The 12,570-nt window shown below is 38.4% G+C and overlaps 2 protein-coding genes across 3 annotated transcripts in view; one reads left to right on the plus strand and one right to left on the minus strand.

The window, feature by feature from the left end:
• Window positions 1-171: 171 nt before the first annotated feature.
• On the plus strand, window positions 172-5,073 carry LOC306865087 (threonine synthase-like 1). 2 transcript variants are annotated; one of them, XM_079409455.1, is made up of 2 exons: window positions 172-412; window positions 2,380-5,073. In XM_079409455.1, the coding sequence occupies exon 2, from the start codon at window positions 2,385-2,387 to the stop codon at window positions 4,563-4,565; it is 2,181 nt and encodes a 726-aa protein (XP_079265581.1). In that variant the 5' UTR covers window positions 172-412; window positions 2,380-2,384; the 3' UTR covers window positions 4,566-5,073. The 2 variants fall into 2 exon arrangements, with proteins under 2 accessions (XP_079265581.1, XP_079265582.1); XM_079409456.1 differs by having other exon boundaries at window positions 172-251.
• Window positions 5,074-5,263: 190 nt separating this feature from the next.
• LOC306865072 (A-type potassium channel modulatory protein DPP6-like) overlaps window positions 5,264-12,570 on the minus strand; it is a 195,680-nt gene continuing 188,373 nt past the window's right edge. The window contains exons 23-26 of the mRNA XM_079409437.1: window positions 10,639-10,697; window positions 10,485-10,557; window positions 10,329-10,402; window positions 5,264-7,709 (exon numbers count right to left, since the gene is read on the minus strand). Of these exons, the coding sequence (XP_079265563.1) occupies window positions 7,560-7,709; window positions 10,329-10,402; window positions 10,485-10,557; window positions 10,639-10,697 (356 nt within the window). The 3' untranslated portion in view covers window positions 5,264-7,559. The remainder of the gene's footprint in view (window positions 7,710-10,328; window positions 10,403-10,484; window positions 10,558-10,638; window positions 10,698-12,570) is intronic.

The raw sequence follows: 12,570 nt of genomic DNA on the forward strand, positions 1-12,570 counted from the left end.
CTTGTTTTATTTTCTTCCGCATTAATCGAAGGTTTCATGATTTCAGTTACGTTTTCATTTAAGTTTGAACGGCTAGCTTTAAACAGAAAAATAAAATAAAATAAAATAAAAATAAACGCAGGAAACGGAAACGGAAAATGTCCTTTCGAGGCTGCCGTACTGACGCGGTTTGTTTACATGGGACGGCGCATGCTGTGCATGACACTAGCGCATGAGAAAGTGGGGTTAGTCAGAATAACGCTGCGTTTTTGGTAAACCTTACTTTTGAAACTCTATAGTTTGCTAAATATTTGTGTACATCTAACTTAAGAAAATCCTATCAGAAAACATTAACGTTCAAACCTGATGTTCTGCAGACAGACAGACTGTTAGAATTGTATAAATTGGAATATTTTTTTCTTTGCATTTTAAGGTAAATGTCATTTTTGAATATATATTCTAATCATATAATTGGCATCAGCTAAATTAATAATTTTATTCAAACTTAAAATAATGCAATTATTCGCATGGCTGGTGAACACTGGCATTAACATTTCAATTTTAAATGGACAAAACTAGCACTTGGTAAATGCTCGTGGAAAAACCCCCAAAAAACATTAATCTATTTCTAAATGCATATGATTCATCCATGCATATGTTTTCCACATCTCAGAATTCAATGAGTGGAACCAAGTCCCTGCTCTACAGTTTCAATAATTTGTTACACTCTAAAGTACACCACAATGCAGACGGAAAAAAACTGTCGATATTTTAAGGCCCTGTCCTAAATTTTACATTTAAAGTGCATTTGCGAAGGTGTAGACTCACAATGGCCATCGCATGCACGTGTCAAGCCCTCAAGCAGGGGCGGACCCTGGGGTGGCACAGAAATCTTCATTATTTCAATATAAAAATGTGTTTGACTATAAAGTACTAGACTATTTTAGTGCCTAAAACAGCTGAATACAATTAATTTCTACTTAATTGTAATTGAGGTAGTTGTGAATTATTATATCAAGTAATAATGAGTGAATATAGCAATTTTTGTATTATTCCTCACTTCCAGGTATTTTAATAAAGGGGCTCACTATAGCTTTATTGTTCTGTCAGTTTGGTTCTGGTTCTCAAAACCCCCCAAAACTTGTTCTCTAACATTACATACTCATGGATGAGACATGCAGTTAGTGATAAGAATGTGAAAAAGGCCGGAAAATGACAGCACATAAATGCCAGAATGTAAAATGAGTTGTTTTATGCATTTAAATGGTTTCATTTTCCTTTGTGCTTTTAAAATTAATGAAACAATTGTGCATATTTTCTAGTATAAGTGCACTGTGCTCACATTTACTTGTGCATTAAATTATTAAAATACATATCAGCTTGCGTCTTACTGTGATCTGGAATTGCACGATAGCCTGTATTTTATTATGCAATTATTGAGAGACGTTCTGCAATGTAATGCATACATGCATCCACAGTTTGCAGCTTTAATTGCCTTTTTGGTAATTTCATGACTTAACTGACAACAGAACTACGTCATATGCTCATAGTTTCTTGTGCGCTTATTTATGATGTATTTATGATACTTATTTATATGTTATCAGAGCGTGCGCTGTGAGCACAGTGACGGCTGACAGGACAGGAAAGTTTGTTTTACTGACATATAGCCTAACAGCATCTCATTGTTCCACTGAAGCTAATTTGGCTGGTGTACCATTTCCGCGCTCATTTGACTTGCGCCTGGCGCTGAGGCAAAGCTGAAGCACGCATCTGAAAAGTCTCCCGTTTGATGTGGATGTAAAAAAATACACCGGTTGCACGTCTTAATAAATGCATTTCTTGTCAAGAAAAAGGGGACAAAAACTGCAGTTTTGAGCAGGGTGGCCAAGCTTAGATCAGTGGTGGCCACGGCCACCCCCTGGCTCCGCCCCTGCCAACAAGGCCGCAGGGCAGAGGTCTCCAAACCTGCTCCTGGAGATCTACCTTCTGCAGTCTTTAGTTCCAACCCTGCTCCAACATACCTGCCTATAATTACCAAGTAATCCTAAGGACCTTGATAAGATGGTTCAGGTGTGTTTGATTGGGGTTGGAGACTCCTGTTGCATGGTGTCCCATTTGTCATTTTAGGGTTGAGGAGGGTGCTCTCGAGTGTCCCCTTTGCAGATTCCTTTGTGCCCCCAACATTCAAAACAGCATAAATAAAATATGTGGAAAAAATCACGAATATGTGGACTTGGAGAAAGACCGCGAGGGCTTAATGTGCTATTTGGGGAAGGACCTAAATGCTTATTAAAACAAATTAGTCATACTAAATAGATTAAATCAACAGAATACAGAAATAGATTTATATTTACATTTACTGGCATGTTTTTAATTCTGTGACATATTTTTGCTTCACAGATTACATGATCTTTTTTTCCAAGATGATCCTTGTAACTTTTGGCCAGCAGTTGGCTAAAGTGAGAAAGATTCATACTTCATGCTTCACTACAGCACGGCTATTATATCAAATCTCTAAACCTCGTGAGAGAAACATTCTCTTGATGGGTGCTCCTGGAGCAGGGAAAACCTGTGTTGGACGGATTGTTGGACAGAGACTAGGGATGCCTGTTATTGATATAGATGACGATGTTCTCGAAAGGACATGGGGAATGAGTGTGGCAGACAAGCTATCTGAGATCGGTGGAGATGGTTTCATTGAAGAAGAAGGTAAAGCGGTGTGTAACTTCACTGCTACAGGAAGTGTTATCTCACTGACAGGCTCCAATCCACTGCATCCAGATGCCATGCAGCATTTGAAGCGATCTGGTCTGGTCTTGTATCTGGATGTGGACACAGAAGATATCATGCAGAGACTCTCTCGAATGAAGGTGAATAGGATTGTGGGTCAGGATGCTGGTGTTCCTATGAGAGAGATATTACAGTACAGGAAACAGTTTTATGAGAAATGGCTGGATGCGCGAGTCTTTTGTGGGACAGGAGACTCTGTGGAGGACGTGGCTGATAAAGTCCTGAGGACTCTGGGAAGATATGAGGATTCAGAATCAGAGATGTTCATTTCAACAAGGAGCCAAATGTCAAGTGACCCCAAGTTCTTCAGTGATGTTGTCATAGAGGGTCTTGCACCAGATGGAGGGCTTTATGTACCAAAGAAAGGATTCCCCAAACTGGAACCTTCTGAATGGTTGAGAATATCCAGCATGCCATATGCAATGAGAGCTGTGGCCATACTGGAAAACTGTATTCATCCTATGGATGTGTCCCCTGTAGAATTGAGCACAATGGTGCTTCGTGCCTATGGCCAGAACTTCGCCAATCAATCGGTTGTACCTCTAAAGCACCTCACTGATCATCAGTACATTCTAGAACTCTTTCACGGCCCCACTGCTTCTTTTAAAGACCTGGCACTGCAGTTAATGCCTCAGCTGTTCGCCCACTGCCTTCCACAGATGTGCAATTACCTGATTCTAGTGGCCACATCTGGAGATACAGGAAGCGCGGTGCTAAACGGTTTCCAGAATCTTAAGGACAGTGACCGTGGGAGGATTGGCGTGCTTGTGTTCTTCCCTGAGAAAGGAGTGAGTGAGATTCAGAAGCTACAAATGACAGGAATTCAGGAGGGCAATGCAAAGTCTATTAGTGTCCTGTCTGACTTTGACTTCTGCCAAAGGAGCATTAAAGAAATGTTTGGGGACTCAAGCTTGATTGGACATTTGGCTGTGGAATATGCCACGGTTCTCAGCACCGCAAACTCGATAAACTGGGCTCGACTGCTTCCTCAGGTGGTCTATCACTGCTCGGCATACCTGGACCTGCTTAGGAGTCGCACATTGACGTTTGGAGACCCCATTGATGTGTGCATCCCTACTGGAAACTTTGGCAACGCCATGTCAGCCCTGTACGCCAAACAAATGGGAATCCCCATTCGGAAGGTGATCTGTGCATCCAATCATAACTGTGTCATATCTGACTTCATCGCTAGTGGAGAATATGATCTCCGCAACAGGAAACTGCTGGTTTCAAACTCTCCTGCCATTGATATTCTGAAATCCTCTAACCTTGAGAGGTTCATCCATCACGCATCCGGCGGGGATGGGAGTCTGGTTAGAGATCTGTTTTTGAATCTAGAAAGAGATCGTTTTTTTAAAGTATCAGAGACTTTACGTCAGATCATCAATCTGGAAGTTCAAGCTGGTTGGTGCTCAGAAGATGACTGTTTGAGAGCCATACATGAGGTGCATGCAACAACAGGCTACATAGTGGACACTCACACAGCGGTTGGTAAAGTAGTCGCCGATCGTATACATGACAAAACCTGCCCGCTTGTGATATGCTCCACTGCACACCATGGGAAGTTTGCTCCGGCTGTTTTAAAAGCCCTTCAGTGTCAAAATATCCCACAAGACCCTGTTGAGCAATTGGATAAACTCTGCACCATTGGAGGTCCAGAGATGATGCATGAAGCTCTGATGAAGTGCATGAGAGACAGCGGAGATCATTCACATGTAGTGTGTGAAGCTGACTTCAGCAAGCTTGTAGATGAAGTAGAAACTATGATACAAGACTCATTTATGAGAGTGCAGTGACCTGAAATACCTGCTAATGTCCAGTAGATGGCGACGTCTGTCAAGAAACCCCAAACATTCTGGCTCATGAATCGCATTTTGTCCATTTGAACACAAGGTAGCAGTAATATAATGTGATATAGTTTCAATCCATTTCATGTTACTTAAATTCATAAACTAGCCTTACATTTCACTTTTTCCCAGTCTCTCAAGTGTTTTATCACACAATTTAATGATTAATTATTGTAACAGCCTACAATTACAAAGTGAAATATTACTTGGTGGAATAATTTGAATATTATAAAAAAATATTGATCATTGCTCTTATATAGTATTGCTATTGTTGTTAAAAAAGTATGGCTTATTTAAATGTTTACAAGAACAAGTTTTTTCCTCTTAAAGGTACAGTTCATATTTGAGTAATAATTATGCCATCATTTACTCACCTTTATGTTATTCAAACGTGTATGACATTTTCTCTGTCAAACACACATATCTGTTTTTTTCTTCAATAAAATGGAGGTCAATGGTAACCAAAACTGTTTGCTTAACATTCTTCACAATATCTTCTTTTATGTTGCACTAAAGAAAGTAAGGCGTAAAGGTTTAAAACGACATGAGTAAATGATAGAATTTGGGTGAACTATCCCTTTAATTTTTTAAAACAGAGATATTGAAGAGGCTGACAAAGGTGATGAATCGAGCACAGGCAAAAATGTAGATATGCTGACTGGGTTTTATTTAAACCAATTTTGACCATTCCCAGATAAAATAAAAACACCTTCTAAGATGTTTACATAACTTTAGAGGTCTTCGTCTTAAGGTCATGCATGTAAATGCACTCATTTACTTAATTCACAAGAAAGCGGGACATCGACATTGAAGGCTTTCAGTTTATTTTGGTTACTTACATATTCATCCTCTTTTCTCCAAGTGAGGAAAACAAATCATAACAAAGGTGATGATAAAATAGTTTGTATTCTGAGAGGTGCCACCATATGCCTGTCCTTGCTGAGTCAGTAAACAGCAATCCCATCGTTCTCTTGGTCCCATGTGATTTTTCATTGCTCATTTCAGAGCGCAGTAACCGTGACTTCAGGAGCTCTGCTCGACACGGGAGAACAAAATACCTTCAAATGCTTTATGTACAAGAAACACTCACATATTCAGAGACTTAAATGAGATTTGAGTAACATTTATACATCAAGCAGACAAGACTGAGATCTCACTCACAAAACTACCGGAAAATGAAATGCAGGTCGGAACATTCAAGCTGTCAAAAATACTATGCAGATATTTGACTGATTTTAAAAAATAGCTTTTGAGTTGCAAATGGTTTTACGACATGCACTATGAATGCATCAAGATTAAACAAGAACATTTCATTCAAACAAAATAAAAAAGTTCATCATCAAGAGCTTTTATAGGCAAAAGTTACAACCAATAATGTTCATATACAGCACTGTGCAAAACATACAAACAGAGCACATGTGACTTAAATAATGAAAATTCCACTGCTGTAATGTGAAAAATTTGCACAGTACGGTATTTAATGAGCGTTAAAGGGACCGTAATCTACCATCTTATACTCAACCTCACTGCAAACCTGTATGTCCTACTAAACTCCATTGAAAGAACAGCATGAGCATTCTGCTAAAAATCTCTTTCTTCTTCTCCAAAAGAAAGTCAGCCATACAGGTTTGAAACACAACAAGGGTTGAGTCAATGTCAGAATTGCTGTTTTTGTGTGAACTATCCCTTTAACACAGAAGTGTTTCCTACCCTACTTAATATACTTTTTATGTACAGATTTGTTTTGGGCATGAATTAACAAATGTTCTACAAAGTGTCTGTAAAGCCTCAGAGGGGCTTTAGTTTAATACTGAGGTAATGTTTAAATCATACATTTTAATTTCATGCTCCATTACTCGATCCTTAAAGTGGATGGAAAACCGCTATTAGCAGGATGCGAGCGAGTTTTTGTTTTTGTTGATGTTAAAACAACACTGGCTCACACGCACGCAAACGAAAATAACAGTGTTTTCGCAATGCTATTACAGTCAGTAATGTATACCGTGATGCCCTCGACAATGTAACAAGAGCGTTTTAGATACAGGATTTTAGTCAATCCAACATAAGCCTTGAATGAGTGGTGATATTCACAAGGAGGCTCCTCGAAAACGATTGTTCGCCTCCGTAATAAGGCACAGTGACTAAATCAACCGAGTGCTTTCTTCCGCACTGACAGACCATCACTTCAAGGAAACGCACGCTGAGAAGTGGGATCAACAGTCTTGTGCAACTGTCATGGTCTGGGAGAATAATGAGAATCGTTTTTGCTCCCCTTCTGCTTGATGAAATTTCTGCAATGAATAAACACCATCTAAATACACACTTGAGGCTACAAGATTTCCAAGACTCGGACACGCTTGAACACTGAAAGCAAGTTTTATCGATATCCAAGTGAATGGTTTTCATGTGCGACTTTACATTGCAACACCAGACACGAGCACAACTGGACATGAGAAGACCTTTTGAACCACAAATGACACGTTCTCCCGACAATAACCCCCTTTGCCCAAAACACCAAATACCTATTTGAATCAAACACCGAATGTCCCCTCAGTCTAGCTGTGAGTCCCACAGCTCTTAGGGATTCAAAGGCCATCGCGCTTGGCGGTCAGTTAATATCGCAGCGTCTCATTCGTCAACGTGATGGACAGACCAGAGACTCCTAACACCTTCAGAAGCTCATAACTGGCCTGCAGGGGAGAGTGAGACGATGTGGCGCCAGCCAGATGCCACGCCGCGCTGCACGGCTGCGGTCTGTCGAGGGTTGATGGATAGTGAGGAGCACCTGAAGGGGAGCCGAGGCAGGAACATGAGGCAGGACGGTCTCAGAGTCAGCATGCGACACCGGGAGGGAACTGAAAACTGGAGGGTTCAAATCTATGGGTTGCATATCAGGTGGCAAAAGGAGCTGGCTTTGTGCTTGGACGTCATGGAATGGGTGGACTAACCCTCCTCTTCGCTCTCCTCCTCTAGCACCTCCTCAAACACTCGGTCCGGGAGCCGGAAACACTCCTCGAAGAAGTTGACCAGCGATTGACTGAGGTGCTGCCGCGTTGCCTCGTTATGAATGAAGTGTCCTTCATCTGGGTAGATCTAATGAAGGACACAAGACAAGGTGTTGAGCTCAATATCACAGAACTCCAGAACATCAAAATGTCAGACTGATTCCGCATTCACGCTGCCTCTTTTGGTGTGAATGCAAGTCTGTTTGACATCAAAGATAGGAGAAATCATCAGTATCTATGATTTTTTTTTTTTACCCTTTTTAGAGTTTTATTTAGTCTTCCTAGGAATTCATTTATTGCAGGATAGTTCCAGGGGTCTCAGTGGTTGATCATTTGATTGATTTATTAAAACAAACAGATTTAAATGTTTCCTTTGTGGATAAGACACATGCCTTTGGTGTGAGAGACCCGGGTTCGAATCCACTGTGAGACACCAATGTGTCCCTGAGCAAGACACTTAACCCCCTAGTTGCTCCAGAGGCGTGCGACCTCTGACATATATAGCAATTGTAAGTCGCTTTGGATAAAAGCGTCAGCTAAATGAATAAATGTAAATGTAAATTTAATTTTATTTTATTTTATACGAACATCTTGGAAACTGTTTTCACCTATGCCTTCATGTTTTATTTTGACTACTTTTTTTTCAATGTCTTTTAATACTGGGAAAAAGTATATATATATATATATATATATATATATATATATATATATATATATATATATATATTTCACTGCTAAAATTATGTAAAATTGCACAAAAGGTGTGAAAATACTATTTAATTGTACTTTTTTTTTGTTAACTGTAAAATGTTAACTGTGAAATTAGGCTTATTTTATTCCAAAAAGGTTTTTAAATATAATTTCTACCAGAAAAAAATGACTGTGAATGACAAAGAGGTAAAACATTTTCATTACCTTCAAAAAATATGTATAAATAAAGAACTAAATAAAACAAAAAACAATAATTTTCCATGAAATCATGAAAACATGAAATTGTGTTTAAGTCCATATAGGGCCAACATTAGTAATTAATTTCATTTGTAATTTACATACTTTCTGAACATCTAAATTCATCTCAGTTAATATTTATATTTTCAGAAGCGTTGTTAGATATGAGATGAACTGTGGTACAAATGTGTACTGAACCATGGGTTTGAACCAAACAATCAAACCCTGTGTGAAACCAGTCAATCAATAAACCTCTACTGCAATGATACAAACTTTCATTGTGTGCGTGGCAGCCCTGACACTTCCTAATTGATCATAAATTGAGAAGAACAGCTTGACACAGTGACGATCACACACATGATGAATATCTACCCTAATTAATTCCACAGTCATTCAACAGCCAGTAATTAATAGCAAATCTATTAGGGAGCAGAAAGCAAAGAGAAAATCTCCTAGTGAGGAAATATAATGGGATTATTCAGCGTGTGGCTCATGAGAGTGGCCTGTATAATCTGTTTAAATGAGCTGCATGCATCGAGTGTGTCTAATCCCACTGCTGGCAGCAGCCGCTCAGAGGCTCAGCATCCAGACACCCCAGACCTCACACACCTTTTACAAACACCGTCATGCTCACAGATGGATGCAGGGTGTACAGTTAAACCCCCCATTCATTTACTCCATAGAGAAATTGATTTTTAACAATGATGTATAAACCTTCCCTGCCATCAGCTCTGAGGATGTTATGTAATGATATATGTGAACCTGGAGCACAAAACCAGTCTTAAGTCGCTGGGGTATATTTGTAGCAATAGCCAAAAATACATTGTATTGGTCATTGTAAAATTATTGATTTTTCTTTTATGCCAAACATCATTATGATATTAAGTAAAGATCATGTTCCATGAAGATATTTGGTCAATTTCTTACTGTAAATATATCGAAACTTAATTTTTTATTAGTAATATGCATTGCTAAGAACTTCATTTGGACAACTTTAAAGGCGATTTTCTCAATATTTAGATTTTTTTCCACCCTCAGATTCCAGATATTCAAACAGTTGTACCATGGAATGCTCCCACTCCGAGTCACATCTCTTATAACCCTGTATTAGGCCAGTGTAGGACCAGAAATATTTGAAAAATGCCCCTTAAATTTATAATGATAGCACATGCTGTCTGTTGCAAATCAGCTGTTAGAAGAGATGCACATTAAAAAATATTGGAAATAGATATTCTGAAACTTCTGAAACAGTAGAAAACTGGCTGTAGCATTTTTTTTTTCAGAGAAACAACTATGGAAACTTAGCATGTTTCCTAAATATTTGCAGAAGTATTATGGTATTTATATGCTTTAAGACAGTCAATAAATACATACAGCACCTTTAACTAAAACTAAAACCATAAAAAATGTTAATGCTGACATCCTGATGTGAGGAAATTCAGTTTTGAAACATCAACCATAACAAAAACTATGATATGACTGTTTCCTGTTTTCAAATGTTTTTTGAATTCTTCTTCGCTGCTTTCCCATTGTTTTTCTATGTAAACATGCACTTGACGAATGTCTTTGACCAATGCACTCATATCCAGCATTTAGAGCGCTGCATTTTTAGAACTTAAAAAAAATAAAATAAATAAAGTTTAAAGATCTTTGAGTTTATTCCACTACCCTGCATCTCACATTTTAAACACAAAAACATGTTCTGTGTGAATGGTCTCTAAATTGAAGAAATTCTCTAAAAGTTCTCAAGATCTCTTACCTGCAGAGTGTAATTTGCTCTCTCGCTGATTAGCCTGGAGATGAATTTGGCTGTGTGCTGAAAATGAACTTTTTCTAAAAGGTATATGAGATGCGTGTCAGTTGACAGTGTTCTTTCTTTTACAAAGACATTGTAAGAATTGGAAAGGAAATGTACCATCTGCTGTTGGATGAATGATTAAAAACTTCTTATCGATGAACTGAGACGCTCTGTATGCAAGGTTGGCCATCTGTGGAAAAATGAACGATTACACCATAAGTGTTGTCAGTAAGGTGAATACAAAATACAGATTACAAAACAGGAAATGTACCTCGTATGCCCTCCGATCTGGCTTGGGAGGGCCTAGATATCTCTCTGAGAAAGCTGAAGCTGAAAGCAGGAAATAAGAACAGTATCAGTCAACAGTGACATTTGTCACGGGCAGAGTTCATTTCTGAGCATTTCCTTTGATAAAAATCACCGCACGGTCATTTCACAATGCACGGGCTGACTTATGAACAGGTTTCTGTGCTGTTGCCGCTGTGAGAGGTGAAGTATTGTTTATGATGAACACACACATGCTTCATTTTTCATCCCTCTGTTCCTTTAGAGTTCTTGGAGTGCTTCGGTCCTCCTGCCTGCTCTCAGAATACCGATGGGATCCACTGCCACGCACAGACAGGAAGATACAGAAATGGATGATGAATCGGACACTCCTCCTCCGCACAGGATGCATTATTGCGCCTGTACTGTTTTTTAATTGTCGGTTCAGTTGTTGGTGACATCTTGCATCACATCTCGATGATTTTCCAGCATCTTGCACTGTTTTCAAGATATTGCGTCAAGTTAAAAATAGAGCATCTGTCACCTCAGTGCATAAATGCCAGTTTTACAACGACGGAGAAGAAACTGGGGGTGGGGAATTTGATGATATTCCCCATTCCTGATAATATCACACATATGCATGAATTTTACAAGGTGAAAATTCTTTTAGGGTACTTTATCTTCCACAAAACATTTGTGAATCCTTCGCTGCTGGATGTTAAAAGGACATTCAGCAGATGTTTTGATTCCGAATGCATGTGAATCTGCTCTTTTTATAGTCGTTTGCACACAATAATAAGCTCAAATCCTTTCAACAGATGTCTTGTGCTTACTGAGATATTCATATCTACATCTGAGGATCAGATGGACCCAAACAGATCTCTATTGTTCTCTCTGCGGAGCCGTAGTCCACTCTAATATTTAATATTGATGCTGCTCTGTTTGTTGTTAGGATGACAAAAAGTTTTCTAAGTTATATTTTTAGGCTGCTCCTCATAATTATATGAGATGAAAAGTCTTATATTTCTTTCCAATATTTCAACCCAGAATTGTTTTAAAGGGCCATTTTTACTTTTATAAGGGCAATTTTTAGAATTACATAATTAGTTGTATGTTGTCTTTAATGGCAAATGCTTAAATTTAACCAATTTCTTCAATCAGTCAGAATACTTTAAACTCTTACCAATAACAACAATCTGTTATAGCCTAATTGTAAGTGCAAAAAATAAAAAAATAAAAAAAATTACGGGACAGTAGAGCTGAAATATCATGACAAAAAATACTTGTCTATTATTGATTTTGTTATTGCAATTATGATTATTAATGTTGATTTATAGAGTACAAATGTAAAAACATTTTTGGTGTTTGGGAAAATGTCACACATTCTGAACAAACTGGTCAGTATGGCATTAGTCCAGTCTAGTGCAAGCTATGCAAAAACTCTTGTTGTAATCACTCAAGCTGCGAAATGAATGCAATTTGTTGTATATGATGAGAGAATTTGCAAGCATGCAGAATTCAGTCAGTGAGCGTGCAAGCAAAACTCGCTGACTAATCTTAACGCCTGTGATTAGCCATATCAACAGAAACGTGTGAAAAAAAGCACAAAGCACAAAGACTCGTAATTACGCAAATTGACACTTTTCATTAACTTTCACATTTTATTTTAATCGCAACAGCCATAATGGATTTTGTTTAATTGTGCAGGGCCAATTTTTGCCTCTTTATCTTGAATTTATGGGACATTTTTGTTTACTTTGGTGGCATTTTGGTTAAAAATACTTAACAAGACATGTCAATCGCAATAACAAATAATTACTTCGCAACCGCAAAAAGAGTACATTCCATATAGTATGAATGTGTGTAGTATGAATGTAATCTGAATGCACTACATTTACCAACGTCAGATCCTCTCATGTGGAATCATGGGACAGTAAAG

Source organism: Barbus barbus (genome assembly GCF_936440315.1).
Source record: "Barbus barbus genome assembly, chromosome: 46".
NCBI lineage: Eukaryota > Metazoa > Chordata > Actinopteri > Cypriniformes > Cyprinidae > Barbus > Barbus barbus.

Excerpts from the sequence above, each read along its gene's own strand:
- LOC306865087 (XM_079409455.1), top strand. The coding sequence starts at position 2,385 with ATGATCTTTTTTTCCAAGATGATCCTTGTAACTTTTGGCCAGCAGTTG.